The sequence below is a fragment of the Camponotus vicinus genome, unplaced genomic scaffold, assembly GCF_025532165.1.
Source record: "Camponotus vicinus isolate PSW18456_S1 unplaced genomic scaffold, iyCamVici1.0 SCAF_2, whole genome shotgun sequence".
Classification (NCBI taxonomy): domain Eukaryota; kingdom Metazoa; phylum Arthropoda; class Insecta; order Hymenoptera; family Formicidae; genus Camponotus; species Camponotus vicinus.
The window spans coordinates 20,143,827-20,159,013 of record NW_028141956.1 but is presented as its reverse complement, the minus strand read 5'-3'; the positions used below and the strand labels follow the sequence as shown (position 1 = coordinate 20,159,013).

The 15,187-nt window shown below is 50.5% G+C and overlaps 1 protein-coding gene across 1 annotated transcript; it reads left to right on the top strand.

Moving 5' to 3' along the window:
- Nucleotides 1-1,666: 1,666 nt before the first annotated feature.
- LOC145967154 (uncharacterized) lies at nucleotides 1,667-2,227 on the top strand. Its single transcript, XM_083091815.1, has 2 exons — nucleotides 1,667-1,866; nucleotides 2,020-2,227. Exons 1-2 carry the CDS (start codon nucleotides 1,667-1,669, stop codon nucleotides 2,225-2,227), a joined length of 408 nt encoding a protein of 135 aa, XP_082947941.1.
- The last annotated feature ends 12,960 nt before the right edge of the window (nucleotides 2,228-15,187 follow it).

The window sequence follows — 15,187 nt, the reverse complement described above, 5'->3', positions numbered from 1 at the left end:
TCCCTGAGGGACGCATTTTTTAGGGAGGATGTGATTTGAGCTACTTCCCCGCCTGCAATTGGAGCGGGTCTCAGAGATACGAGAGTAGAGGTCGATGAAGGCAGCATGCCTCCTGCTAGGAGAGCGTTCATCACGCTGCCATACCCCAGGCCAAATCCGGCCCCCGCCGGGCCGCGTATTGGTGGACCGATGAGATAGCTGAATTGCGGCGATCATTGGTCCTGGCCCGGCGAAGGGTGAAGAGGCTCCGCCTGAGAGGAGGTCTCGATGAAATCGAGAAGGCCTTGGCCGCGCACAGGGCGGCTAAATACGCCCTGTGTAATGCCATCAGGAAGTCTAGGGCAAAATGTTGGAACGAGCTACTGAGCTCACTCAACACGGACCAATGGGGGCGTCCCTATAAGATTGTCATGAACAAATATAGGGCATGGGTGCCCCCCGTGGTGGAGACTTTGGAACTCCATATCCTCCATAATGTTGTCGACACCCTCTTCCCCGTCTGCTGCGGGGAAGAGGTGCTCAACTGGGGTCTCGATGAAGAGAGACCCCCTGGGAATGGAGCGAGGATATGGAGGTCTCCGAAGAGGAAATTGCCCGGGCCATCCGGAAAATGGGATCCAACAAGGCCCCTGGACCGGATGGAATCCCAGGCAAAATATGGGTCCAAGCCCTAGGCTGCCTGGGCATGTGCCTGAGGCACATTTTCAACTTGTGTCTCAGGCAGCGAGCGTTCCCCCAATTATGGAAGAGGGCCAATCTGGTCCTCCTTCGTAAAGAAGGTAGGGAGATTAACTCCCCTTCGCCATATAGGCCAATTTGCCTATTGGACGAGGTGGGAAAAATCTTTGAGAGGATATTGGCGACCCGCCACCCGTCCAACATCTCTCCCAAGGAGAGGACACCTCCACGAGGAACAATACGGCTTTCGTGAGGGACGATCGACTATTGATGCCATACTGCGCGTCAAGTCCCTCACGGAGGCCGCGGTGCAGGACGGCAGGGTGACATTGGCTGTCTCGCTAGACATTGCCAATGCCTTTAATACCCTGCCGTGAAAGAGTGTGGGGGAGGCCCTAGAAAAGCACAGGGTCCCCCACTACCTCGTGGAGGTCATAAGACAATACTTCCGGGAGAGGGAGATGGAGTTCGTCCAGGAGGGCGGACTCCAGTGCCGAAGGAGGATCCATTGCGGTCCCACAGTGGTCGGTGTTAGGACCCCTACTTTGGGACCTCGCATATAACCGGGTCCTCTGCCTTCTCCTCCCCCGTGGCTGTCACGTCATCTGCTACGCAGATGACACTCTTGTGGTGGCCACCGGGAAAGACTGGGAGAGCACTACGGTCAGGGCCGAGATGGCGGTGGCCTGCGTGGTGCGTGATGCGTGAAGTAACTAATGTGAGTTTAAAGGTGACGGCCCAGAAAACCGAGACGCTGTACTTTTACAGCAGAGCCTAGGGTAAGCCGCCAAGAACCCATATCCGGGTCAGTGAGACCCGCGTCCTGGTGGGAGACCGACTCAAATACCTCGGTCTCCTACTGGATGGTTAATGGAGGTTTGGACCTCACTTTGAGGCCGTCGCCTCCAAAGTGGCGAGATTCTCGGCCGCACTAGGTCGAATTTTCCCCAACTTTGGGGGTCCGAATGGTCGAGTTCGCCGTATCTACATGGATACGGTGAACTCCGTCGCCCTCTACGGAGCTCTCGTATGGGCGGCGGAGTTGCCGGCCACGTGCAAAGCGAAAGATTCTTTCAAAAGAGTACAACGCTGCATGGCCGCCAGAGTAGTAAGAGCTTACTGCACCGTATCCCATGCGGCGGGCTCTATCCTCGCAGGCTGGCCCCCCATTGAGTTCCTTGCGTTGATGTATCAATGCACATACAAGCAAGAAAAGGAACTCCGGGGCCGCGGAATACGCCTGACGGGGAGACTGAAGAAGACCATCCGGTTCCAAGCCTGACAGTCAATGGTCGAGAGTTAGTGCGCGCACTTCTCCGACCCGAATACTTTCGGGCAAAGAACTGTCGAGGCCATCCGGCCCTGTCTGGCAGAATGGCTGGATAAGACCCAGGACAAAGTCACTTTTCGACTGACGCAGGTGCTGACGGGGCATGGTTGCTTCGGAAGATATCTGTGTCAGATCGGAAAAGAACGTACCACGCAGTGCCACCACTGTGAGGCCGCGAACGACACGGTGCAGCACACCCTTGCCGAATGCTCGGCATAGGACGGGCTGCGCCGTGGCCTCACTGCCTTAGTCGGCAACGACCTCTCGCTGCCAATCCTGATATCCAGGATGCTGGGCAGCGAAGAGGCGTGGACGGCGGTCGCCTCCTTCTGCGAATCTGTCATGACGCAGAAGGAGACGGCCGAGAAAGTCAGGAGGCAAGAGGCGATGCCTCTGCCTCCCCCTCTTGATAATGGAGGAGGGGCGGAGGAGGAGGAGGATACCACGAGCACTCCTCCATTCTCCCTGGTGGTTCGTAGGCGGACCCGACAACGGGGAAGAAGAAGTGCCTTACCGGCATCCCTCTCATCATCTGAGGGATGACGATAAGGGAGGGGGTCTACCCAGCGGCGTTTGTTCGTTGGTCCCCCTCCTCCCGTGGGATCCTTCCAATCCCCCATCGAAACGTGATGGTGTAGGGGGAGGAAGAACTCTCCCCCTCATCACTGCTCACGCTACATCAAACGCGTGGGCAGGCGGCCGGAATGGCCTTCCTTCTGTACGCAGGAGGAGGCCCTCATTCGGGGCTCCTTGGGAGGGAACATCACTTAGGTATCTCCCCTGCCCCGGCAACGCGCGCGCTGCGAGAAACCCATTCCTCTCGCCAAGGGAGGAAGGGAGACGCGTGCATGCTCTCGGGGTCCGGTCGGTACGGGTAGGGACCCGCATCGGGCAATAGTGGCCTTCCGAGGATGGCGGACAGATGGTGACCCCACTCGTCCGCGGTAGTAGGAGAAAGAAAAAAGGGGAGAGCAACCACAATGCTCTCCCTCGAGAAGGAGACCTGGTGGCAGCAACAATGCCACCGTGTCCCAAACGCGGAGAGGAGCCCACAGGTAGGGACTTGAAGTAATGCAACTGCAAGTTCCGAGTTCCTCCCTGCCCCTCCTGCGTCCGGAAGGTACCCCTGTTGTTTTAGTTGGTAAACCGGCCGACCGTCAAGTCTAGGCGGAAGTCCAACATAACCCCCGCCCTCCCCCAAGAGCAGGGGTATCCATAAATTATTTCCACAGAGTTAACAAAAAAAAGGAGAGGTTGATCCTCTCCTTCATGGCCCCTATTTTCCGTCGTACGTCGCCCTACTTTCGGGTTTAAGTCTTGGAGAGTAAACCTCCAGGTGGCCCCCTTGATTAAGGGACCCATGATGACTCCCGTGGGGACCTCCGGTTGAGGGGGTGACGCCGGGGAGATCGCCATCCCCTCTTCCCTTGCCTCTCCCGCCGGATGAGCCCAGGAGGGAAGAGGGGGGAAAGCGGTGTCTTCTCTCACGAGGGGGAAGGTTCATATTTCCCTCCTCGTCAGAGCTGTCGAAGAGCCGACTCCAACGAGCTCTCTTCGTGGGCTGCTTTGACGCAGCCGGTGAGACTTGACTTCGGTGAGGTTCTTTTTTAGCCTCTCAATCTCTCTCCTCAATTCCCTGTTCTCCTTTCGGAGACTGTCATCTCCCATTTGGGAGGCCGACGGGCTTTTTTTCTGACGCTGAGGAAATGCTTTATGCATACCCCACCCCACCCCGAGGGGAAGGCGAGGGTTTTGTCGGACTCCCGTCCATCCTATTGGACGGACGGTATACCGACTAAAACCTCAGCGGTGGTCTTCCGCGCGTATGGAGGGGCAGGCAGGGACCCGGAACTTGATGTTACTACTTCGGGCCCCTGGCTGTGGCTCCCCTCCGCGCTTAGGATCCGACGGCTGTTGATACCGCCGGACCCTCTTCCCGGGGGAGAGGACTTAATTTCTCTCCCCCTTTCTCCTTTCTTCTGTGAGCGAGTGGGGCCACACCACCCGCTCACCTTCCCCGGGGTCTGAATGCTGCCGCCGTGGGCCCCCGCCCACGCCGGCCAGACCCCAGGGGAAATCGGGCGACCCCTATGTAGTAGGGCCGCCCGCGTATTCCACAGGAGAGAAGGGAGGGGCAATGTCCCTCCCTCTCTCCATCATCTGTTCGCCAATAGGCGATTTTGAAATACTGTGGGAGGGCGGCTGTGACTTGGTGTTGCACCACCCTCCCCAGCACTCCTACTTCTTCCCGCCTTTGTTAGGAGGCCTGACCCATCAATCGGAGGGAATGGGAGGGGGGGCGGTGCGACAGCGATTAAGTCGCTATCTGTCTAGTGTGTCCCCCATCTCCCGATCATCCCCCCTGGGTCAAATGTGTTTGCGAGAGAGAGGAGGAAGATAATCTCCTCCTCCCGCCTCTTGTCCTTCTCCTTCTCATAATCGGGGATGAAGCCGGGGAGGAGGAGTCTGCCTCCATCCTGTCGTTATCCCCGTCTGCATTCTCCGCTGAAGCGGCCTCCTGCCGTCGCTGCCGCTCGGCCGCCTCCTTCTGCATCCTTCTTGCTCGCAGAAGGAGACAGCCGCCTCCCAACAATCTCCGCTGCCGACTATCTTGCGGACTACGGCCGGCAGCGAGAGATCCTCCCCGACGGTATTGGCCAGAGTACGGCGCTGCACATTCGCCGGACATTCAGCCAGCGTGTGCAGCGCCGTATCTCTGGCCCCATCTGCGCTTGATCGGTTTCGATCCCATTAGCGGGGGTGAGGGCACGCCCCTCCCCGCTAGTGCTTGGAAGCGATCCTTCGCTTCCTTCTCCTCCCGTCTTCCACCCACGTGAAAGACGTATATTGGTCTCCTCGACCTTTTTTATCACGACCCTTGGGACCTTATCGAAAGATGCCGTGGACGCTGGGACCTCATATGGGTTTACCCGCGTGCTTCCTCGGTTGAGGATGACGCGCGAGTTCTCCTTCTCACTAGATCTAGTGAATCGAGCAGGGGAGGGTTGTGACTCCCCGTCTCCTGCCACCTTCCCATCGAACATTGAGTCGATCATATTTTTGTTTTTGTTTGGGTATTATCAGAATTCATTTCTGTAATAATTCCACTCCCCGTAGCGGCTCCGCCGATCGGGTGTACCGACCGGAGGAGTGCCCCGAAACATGACCGGCCATATTCCTTCGACCGGGCCTCGAGTTCCCCCGGGGGTTCGGCATATGCCTCGGGCCGAGGGATAGTCATCCCCGGCATTGGGCTCCGACCCCTTACTCACTCACAAGGGTTTTAACGCCCCCATGGGCTTTCGGAGGTCCTCTACCTCTGACCTCAGGGAACCGCTACGGGTGGCGCTACCCGGGAGGCCCCATGGACGGATAGGGCGAGGTAGCCGCTCCCCGGCCTCGCCCTGCTCGCCATGGCAGCCAGCCACTCCCGCACCGGACTCAATCGGATCTGGGAGCTTGCGCTGTCCCGGTGATTGCCGCTTCGGGAAAGAAAACGGTCGCGGACAACCAACAGGTACCCAAACTCTCGCCACCAGGCCCCGACCTCGGAATATGTCCGAGCGGCCCTGGCGGCTGGCCCGATAGGTGGAACGGAGGGAAGGTTCCCCCTCCCCCTAGTACCCGTCGGGCCCCTCCGTTGCACCGACCCGAGATCGGAATACGTCCGAGTGGCCCGGTGCGACTCAGGTCCAGAGAAAGATAGGGATGTATGTGGGAGGAGGTCGGACGTGTCTTTACGCCCATTTGATCAACGATCAACCGGCTCAGGCCGGTAGTCCGGGCAAACCCGGTTGTCCAGATATCTCTGGACGTAATCTATCGGCCCGTCACCTCCCCTTCCTGGCGCGTATCCCGGGGTTACACCCCGGGCCGATTGCCAGACGGTTGGAATCCCTCCCCCTTATGGGACGCCGCTTTCGTGCCGAAGGACTCGTCCAGCTATGGACGGCCTCCAAACACAGAGAGGACTGGTACCCATATCCCCTCAACTGAGGATCTGGCGCGCCCCATGCCAGAACGCACGCCCTGAAAAGGGCGTCCTCCACAGATACAAGGCGCGCCTTCTCCCTATCCCCCCGTGAGGCACAAGGCCACAAACCCCATACCCCCCGCGGGAGCACCCGCAACCCCAGCACGGAGAGAGAGTAGAAAATCTCCCCTAACGGCTCCGTGTAGCCGGGTGCATACAGTCAGGGCCGCCAGACTCCTGTCGGTGATGGGCCATCCGCCCGAGGCGCGAGGCAAGCCTCGTCCTCGCCGGGAGAGGAGTGAGGGAATGCAATGAGCGCTCTTAGTTCAGTTCCCCGCCCGTCCGAGCCGCTAAGAGTGGACTATGTCCACTCAGGACGCCCCAGACGACCGAGACACCTTAAGCTCCCGGCTGAGCCCCCACAATGTAACGTGCGGTTTTCGTGTCCGCGAAATGTACGGATAGCCGTCGGAATTGGGCGTCGGATTCCAGGAATTGATGAGTGTTTTTCGATAACAAAACCTTTATTGTGACTCACGTATTTACATATAGTGTATATTCGCGCAGCGCGAATGGAATCGCCGCGTTGCAATTCGCTCGCCGCGATGTATTTTAATCGTCCGCAGATCTCGCGGTGGAGTGCGTTACAATTATTGATAGTGCCGTTAATTTTATTTCTCGAATAATCGCTCGGAGTTCGTTAATTTTATTTCTCGGATAATCGCTCGGCTGAATATCGAATTCCTCGAGCGCGCGGTGAATTTCGCCGAAGCCGCGCGTGTCGCAGTTTTTGTCACGGTTTTTACACCGCTCAGCTGTTCGATACTTTAAATCGATGCGGTTATTCGGCTTAGCTATTTAACTTCTTCCTCTTTAAAGATTAGAGATTTTGGAAGGCGTCGCGACGCTAGCAAGCGTCGGAGGCGGCTCAAGTTCCACCCCCGGAATAGGTGCGACGCCTGATATTCGGATCTCGGGTGGAGGCGATTCCGCAAGCACCGATATCAATCGGCAGAGGCAGCGTTCGCACTACCGTCTGGCTTTTCTGGATTTCGCTTCGGATTTTCTCTTCACTTGCTTGCCGTCAGACTAGCTTGGCTCGAGAAGGATCGGAAGGATCTGCCCTAAACTGTGCCGAGACCGTCTTTTTATACTCCTCTAATTAGCCCGCGTCGGCGTATTGCGGAATTACCCCTACCGAACGGGGTAACGTAGTCGGTCAGTTCGGGCCCGCTCGGAGGGGTTCGGGGCCGCCGAACGCGGGCCGGTGCGCTCTGCTCGTTCGGGCCCGGTCGACGGTCTTCGGCGGCGGTCGGATTTTTAAAGCTGGGCCGTTACGCGGCCCAAGCTTTTCGCACGAGTGTATCAGCTTTAAAAATGTGGGCGCACCGCGCCCCTGCCTCTGCCCGGCGGGTGTTCTGCCGGGCGGCAGCTTCCGGCTGTTATTCGGCCGGGAAACGATGCATTCGGGGTGCATCGTTACAAGCTCCCCCACCACGTCAAGGTGGCGCTCACGGGGGAGACGCGGGATGGGACCTAGTGCGATCTCAGGATTTAGGGAAGAGAACGGGTTAAATAATTAAATTATACATTAAATTAAAAATACATATATTATTAAAAAAAAGATAAAGAAAAATACATCTTAGCACTTGTAGTTATGTGTGAGTGGATATCTGTGTGTATGTGTTATACAGGGTTTGTTAAAAGTGTGGACACCCCTAAATATCTCACAAACGGTGCATTTTAAAAAAAAATGTTTCAGGCAAAAGTTGTTTGGTTTCAAAGGGGCCATAAGACGGTACCATTGGTTTGACCTTGAAGAGTCATTTGAAGGTCACGTGAAGGTCACTTCAATTTTTTTAAATGGAACACCCTATATATTTTTGCACACTCTTGTAGCTTATCTCGAGAGCTTTCCAAAACACTATAATTAAGTACCTTTTCGTTAAGTACTTTTTGAGTTATGAGGCTTGAAATAATTTCTTAATTTTACATAAACCGTAAAATATCTTGTAAAATATTCATTTTTCGATTATCTTACCTTCATACTTTTACAAAATAATGAGAGGAATCAATTGGTGTAAAGAAAACACATAGTTGTTTTGAAGAAAAAATATGTAATTTGCAATTAACAATTCCATATTTTTTCTTAAAAACAACTATGTGTTTTCTTTACACCAATTGATTCCTCTCATTATTTTGTACATAAAAGTATTAAGGTAAAATAATCGAAAAATGAATATTTTACAAGATATTTTACGGTTTACGTAAAATTAAGAAATTATTTCAAGCCTCATAACTCGGAAAGTACTTAATGAAAACTAACTTAATTATAGTGTTTTGGAAAGCTCTCGAGATGAGCTACAAGAATGTGCAAAAATATATAGGGTATTCCAATTAAAAAAATTGAAGTGACTTTCACGTGACCTTCAAATGACTCTTCAAGGTCAAACCAATGGTACCGTCTTATGGCCCCTTTGAAACCAAACAACTTTTGCCTGAAACATTTTTTTCTAAAATGCACCGTTTGTGAGATATTTAGGGGTTTCCACACTTTTGACAAACCCTGTATATTTCCACGGGTGTTACAGTGGCTCGAAGGTTATCAGTCAGAATATACAAGGAGGAATTTACGTTAAGAATTAGGTTCTGGTTGTTAGAATATATTAAGTGTATAACTAAGTTCCCGCCGCTCATAATTAAATGGTCCAGCTGCAAATGTAGTGAAATTAGGCATTTGTCAATAAAATTGAGTGCGCAAATATTCATTTTTTGTGAGAGATATTTTTTGACTCGACTTAAAATGAAACGTGATAAGTTGTTTTTTCGACAAATACTTCTTCATTGCTTTGATTTAAATAAAACTGCAGCTGAAGCTGCATCGATTGATTTCTGAAACAGTCACGGCTGACCGCTACCAACAACAATTATACTGATTGAATGATGAATTGATGCGAAAAAGGCCAATAATCGACGTAAAGCGACGTAAGTTCTTTTGCATGACAACGCGCGACCTCATGTTGCAAGAATCGTAAAAGGAACACTATTGGAGTTCGAATGCGAAGTTCTCCCGCACCCGCCTATTCTCCAGACTTGGCCCCATCGGATTATCACCTTTTCCTATCAATGCAACACGTGCTCGCTGATACACACTTCTCCAATTACGAAGAAGTCCACAAATGCATCGATCAATGGATTGCTTAAAAAAACAAGTCGTTCTATTGTCGCGAAATCCAACTTTTGCAAAAAAGATGGGAAAAAGTCATAGAAAACAAAGGATTATATTTTGATTAATATATTAACTCATTTTCTTATTAAAATAAATGCATTTTTCAAGTAAAAAAATGGCGGAAACTTAGTTATATACCTAATATATAATTAATAAAGTATAACAAATAAGACAAAAATAAAAAAATGAATATATAATAAAAGTATGAATAACGCTTACTCCCTGGTGACGGAAACTCTAGACCCTCAGTTCATTCAGAGAGTCGTGACGACCCTCTTCCCACCGGGGGAGGGTGTAGAGAGTATATCCCCTCTGGAAAGCCCTCCGGAGTGGGACGATGAACTGGGGGTCTCCCAGGGCAAGCTGCGTGGCGCCGTCAAAAGAATTAAGTCCAGAAAGGCTTCTGGGCCTGACGGCGTCCACGGCAGAGTATGGGTCCTGGCCTCGCAGGAGCTAGCCGACCGAATGAGGCACATCTATTCAGAGTGCCTCAGAGAGGGCTGCTTCCCCTCAGTCTGGAAGAGAGCGAAGCTCGTTCTTCTTCCCAAGGGGGGTAAACTGGGGGACATACCGTCGTCGTATCGCCCCATCTGCCTGCTGGACGAGGCCGACAAAATCCTAGAAAGGATAATTGTCAATCGCCTCGTCCAGCAGCTGTCCCGGATAGATCTTGACCTTAGTCAGGACCAGTATGGCTTCCGAGGCGGACGCTCAACAATAGATGCGGTGTTGCGCGTCAGGTCCGTCTCGGAGGCCGCGAGTGAGGACAGCGGGGTGTTGATGGCGATATCCTTGGATATCAAGAACGCCTTCAACACCCTGCCATGGCGGTGGATAGTGGCAGCTCTCGATCATCACCGGGTGCCGCACTATCTCGCCGCCATTATCAGAGATTACTTCCGGGACAAGGTCCTTGAGTACGTGAACCGTGATAGGGCGGTGCAGGAGAAGGTCGTAGAATGCAGGGTTCCACAGGGCTCAGTCTTGGGCCCGCTACTGTGGAACCTCGCGTACGACCACGTCCTCCGGTCAGCTCTCCCCTCCCCCGGCAGCACTGTCGTCTGCTATGCAGACGACACGCTCGTGCTTGCCGGGGGAAGAGACTGGGGAGAGGCAGCAGCCACTGCCAATCTGGCAGTGGAGTGTGTGGTGCGCTCAATCCGAGTCCTGAGGTTGGAGATGGCGGCGCAAAAGACCGAAGTCGTTTACTTCCACGATGGGTCGCATGGTCTGCCGCCTCCAACTCTCATCCGGGTAGGTGAGGCTCGCGTTCAGGTGGGGCAGTACATTAAGTACTTGGGACTCCACTTGGATGCGACCTGGTCCTTCGGGGAACATTTCCGTCGACTGGCCCCGAGAGTAGAGGGAGTGGCAATGGCCCTTTGCTGGCTGCTCCCGAATCTTGGGGGACCGGGCGGGAGGGTTCGCCGCGTATACGCCGCGGTGATTGGTTCGGTAGCCCTGTATGGTGCCCCGTTGTGGGTGGAGGATGTAGCCGTCACCCGCCGCCTGCGAGACATCCTGTGGAGGATGCAGCGGCGGATGGCAATCCGAGCGGCTAGGGGCTACCGAATCGTTAGTCACGCGGCGACGACGGTCCTGTCTGGGATGCCCCCGTTCGACCTCGCAGCCCGCATGTACAGCGATATGTACAAAAAGGTTCGCAAGACCCGAAAAACGGGGGCTGAGATTACCGACTGGATCCGTTGCATTATACGGGACCAGGCTCGACGGTCCTTGATCCTCGAGTGGCAACCCTCACTCGAGGGTCAAAACGTTGCGGGAAGGAGGACCGTCGAGGCCATCCGACCCTATCTACCCGTATGGGTAGATGGGGTCCGTAGGGAAAAAATCATCTTCCGAATGACACAGGTGCTCACCGGACACGGATGTTTCGGTGAGTACCTGTGCAGGATAGGGAAAGAGCGCACAGAAGAGTGCCACCACTGCAGCCATCCGCGCGATTCGGCGCAGCACACGTTGGAGTTATGCCCAGCGTGGGCGGCCGAGCGCGCGGACTTGGTGGCCATGGGGCGGACCTCTCCCTCTCGGCCGTCGTCAAAGAGATGGTCGAAAGGGAAGAGGCGTGGAAGGCCGTGTTCTCCTTCTGCATCCGGTGGGGTTTTAGTCGGTATACTCCGTTAAATAGGAGGAGTCCGACATAACCCGCTCTCTCTCCCCAGGGAGGGCGGGTATCTATAAAGGATTTCCCCATCGTGAACAAAAAAAATGAATAAGCTTACTCATTAAAGGAAGTATAGATTTCGTCGCTTGCGCATATGTGTTATAGTTAGAATTAAAATTTTTTAAATTCGCTGAAACAGGTCTAAATTAAAATACAATAATACAATTAAGATAAGAGATTCGCCAAGTTTAAGTTCGAAAATTATTCATCTATTTCAACGATTTCTTCCAAAAGTAGTGATAATACAAAGGAAAATAATATAAAAAGAAAAAAAATAATATAAAGATGGGAAATTAAAAAAAAATGGAAGGGAGTAAAGAAAAAATAGAAATGAAGAGTTATATATAAGGAAGAGCTGAAACGAGATATAAAAATATAAAACAATACAAATTCTCGCTGAATAAATCAAAAAAGGCAATTAAATAAAAATTAAGGAGTAATCGCGAACCATCTTTCGGAGATTCTAGGCAAACGAAGGATCATTCGCGAACCGCCTTTCAGAGATTCTAGGCGAACAGGAAATTATTCGCCAACCGCCTTTCGGAGATTCTAGGCCAGTGTTGTCACTTCCTTGCAACTTTCGGCCAGATTTCTTAGCTTACGCCTACTGTTCCCCTCTTACCGCTCGCGCTGCTCGTAACAAAGGAGCGCTCAGGAACGTGCACGTCATAAATTTAATGTGGCAATCTATCTATCTAAGTTCTCTTTATTGTAATTACGTTTCAAAACACAAATATTTTAAATTGTTACAGAACATATACGTAATTAATAATAGAATAATTATTTTTATTATTAATAAACAGTAAAGAGAACTTAGATAGATTGCCACATTACATTTGTGACGCGCACGTGCCTGAGGTTACCGCCGCGCTCCTTAGTTACGAGCGTTCGGCGGCGCGGTTGCTAAGGTGCGCGCGGTAAGAGGAGAGAAAGTTGCAAGTAAGTATTAGGTGCGCAACTAAGTTCTCGCTGTTTTTTTTATGAAAATGCAACTTTATTGTGAAAAAATGGTTACAAATGAATCATTCAAAGTATTGCCCATCGCTAGCTACAACTTTTTCCCATCTTTTTGGCAGAGCTCGAATATCGTTACGGTAAAAGTGTTCATCTTTTGAGGCTATCCACGAATCAAGCCATTTTTTGATGTCTTCATATGAGCGGAACTGCTGATCAGCCAGACCATGTGCCATCGAACGGAACAAGTAATAATCGGACGGCGCAATATCTGGGGAATATGGCGGGTGGGGTAGGACTTCCCATTTGAGCGTTTCCAGGTAGGTTTTAACGGGTTTGGCAACGTGAGGCCGAGCGTTGTCATGCTGTAGAATCACTTTTTCGTGCCTCTGCTCGTATTGTGGCCGTTTTTCGCGCAGTGCTCGGCTCAATCGCATCAATTGAAGTCGATACCGTTCCCCAGTGATGGTTTCGTTCGGTTTCAACAGCTCATAATAAATAACACCGACCTGGTCCCACCAAATACACAGCATAACCTTCGCAGCGTGAATATTCGGCCGAGCCGACGACGTAGAAGCATGACCGGGCAGTCCCTATGACTTTCTTTTCTTTGGGTTGCTGTAATGAATCCATTTTTCATCACTCGTCACGATGCGATGAAGAAAACCCTTCCTTTTTTGCTGCTGGAGCAGTTGTTCACAGGCGAAAAAACGACGCTCAACGTCCCTTGGCTTCAAATCATAAGGAACCCAAGTTTCTTGCTTTTGAATCATTCTCAACGCATGCAATCGCTTGGAAATGGCTTGGCGGGTAACTCCTAATGCTAATGAAAGCTCTTGTTGCGTTTGGCATGGATCCTCATCGAGCAATGCCTCCAATTCAGCGTCTTCGAAGATTTTTGGCCTTCCTTCACGCGGACGGTCGTCAACATCGAAATCACCGTCTTTGAAGCGACGGAACCAATCACGGCACGTTGTTTCACTTAGAGCAGCATCTCCGTAAACTTTGTGGAGCTCTCGATGCGCTTCAGCCGCCGTTTTCTTCGAATGAAAGAAGAAAATCAACACTTCCCGCAAATGACGATTATTTAGCACAAAATCAGACATTTTCACACAACCAAAAGTATATGACGCCAAAACAAAATCACTACTGTGTCAAAACGGTTTGTTTACCATATGTCTAAGCTTGGTTCATGACGTTTTGGATATGTCGAAATCGACCAACACTTATTGGTGGCGCAATCTATTGACAAACAGCGGGAACTTAGTTGCGCACCTAATAATAGCACTGTTCTAGGCGAACGAAGGATTATTCGCGAACCGCCTTTCGGAGATTCTAGGCGAACGAAGGATTATTCGCGAACCGCCTTTCGGAGATTCAAGGCGAATTAGGAAGAACAAGGAATGAGACTGGAGGTGGGGTGAGACAAAGATTAATTGACTAATAGTAATTAGTAAAAATTTAATGGTTATTAAACCGTTTAGAATTATTTGTCAAACATAGATTTTAAATTGTGAGATAGTAAGATATGGGAAAGGGAGAAAATAAAAATTACTCAATTTTACTCACTACTCGTTGGCATCACAAAAATGAGTACGTTGATAAAATTGCAATAGCTAAGGTCGGAGCTTTATAACATGAAGAACTGGGTAATGGAGATGTTCACCAGAAAATTCACACGATGCACAATTAAATGTTAACTGTTATATTTTTACGCGTGACTTGGACTCGAGGAAACGGAGGAATGAAAACAGCTCTTCTTGTTTCTTGCTTATGACTTTACTTACTATGAATATACTACTTACTATGAATTTACTTATACTTAAGAAAGGTGCGTGCCGTGCTCTCTGTCTCGTGGCTAACGCAAGAGAGAGCTGTACTCTCGATTCGTTATCGATAAGAGGGGGAGAACGCGCAGACCTACGTAATATACTATTGACATGCGCGCTGAGCTTTATAGCACGTATAGATATGTACATGCATATATATATATATATATATATATATATATATCACCCTCCTCACTTAAAAATTCTTGCATATTAATGATAGGGTTGCACGGCACGCAGTATACAAAACGCTTATATTCTAGAATCGCATGTTTACATTATTTTAGCCTATACTGCGTAAAAGAAATCTGGGCGCTTCTTTTTTCTAACTGAGCGCCTCGGAGTCTGCTGCATTTGCTGCGGTAGAGGATCATTTTGAGGCGGTGGCGGTACGTCTATCTGTTCTTGTGCTTGTTCGATCTGTTCGGGTTGTCTCGAGGGGATAGGTTCCGCTCGAGGAATATTTTCATTATTTTTGCCTTCATCGCTAGAGCCTTCCATTTCTCAGTAATCAGTATTTTTAGTGTCATCGTTTACAATAGGGATATTTTTACCAATAGAACGCATTTGATTTATGTGCCTTATCCAGGAACGTCCATCATCTAAGGCTATCTTATAATATAATTTCCCTAATCTATTTGTAATCGTACCGAATTTCCATTTAGAATCTTTGGTATAGTTTCTACATGCCACTCTTTCCCCGCATATAAAATATTTACATGCTTGTGGATTACTCGCTATGTTTTCCGTTTGTTCGCTTGGTATTATTAGATCTAAGCGAGTGCGTAATTTTCTATTTAAGAATATTTCTGCCGGAGATTTATTTGTGGTCGCATGTGGGGTGATTCTATATTGCAATAGAATTCTACTTAAGACTACGTCGAGATTCGAAGAATCACAGTGAGTACGCTTTAATGCTTGCTTAAATGTTTGTATAAATCGTTCCGCTTGACCGTTGGTGGCGGGATGATACGGTGCTGTAAACTTATGTACTATGCCTTGCGATTGT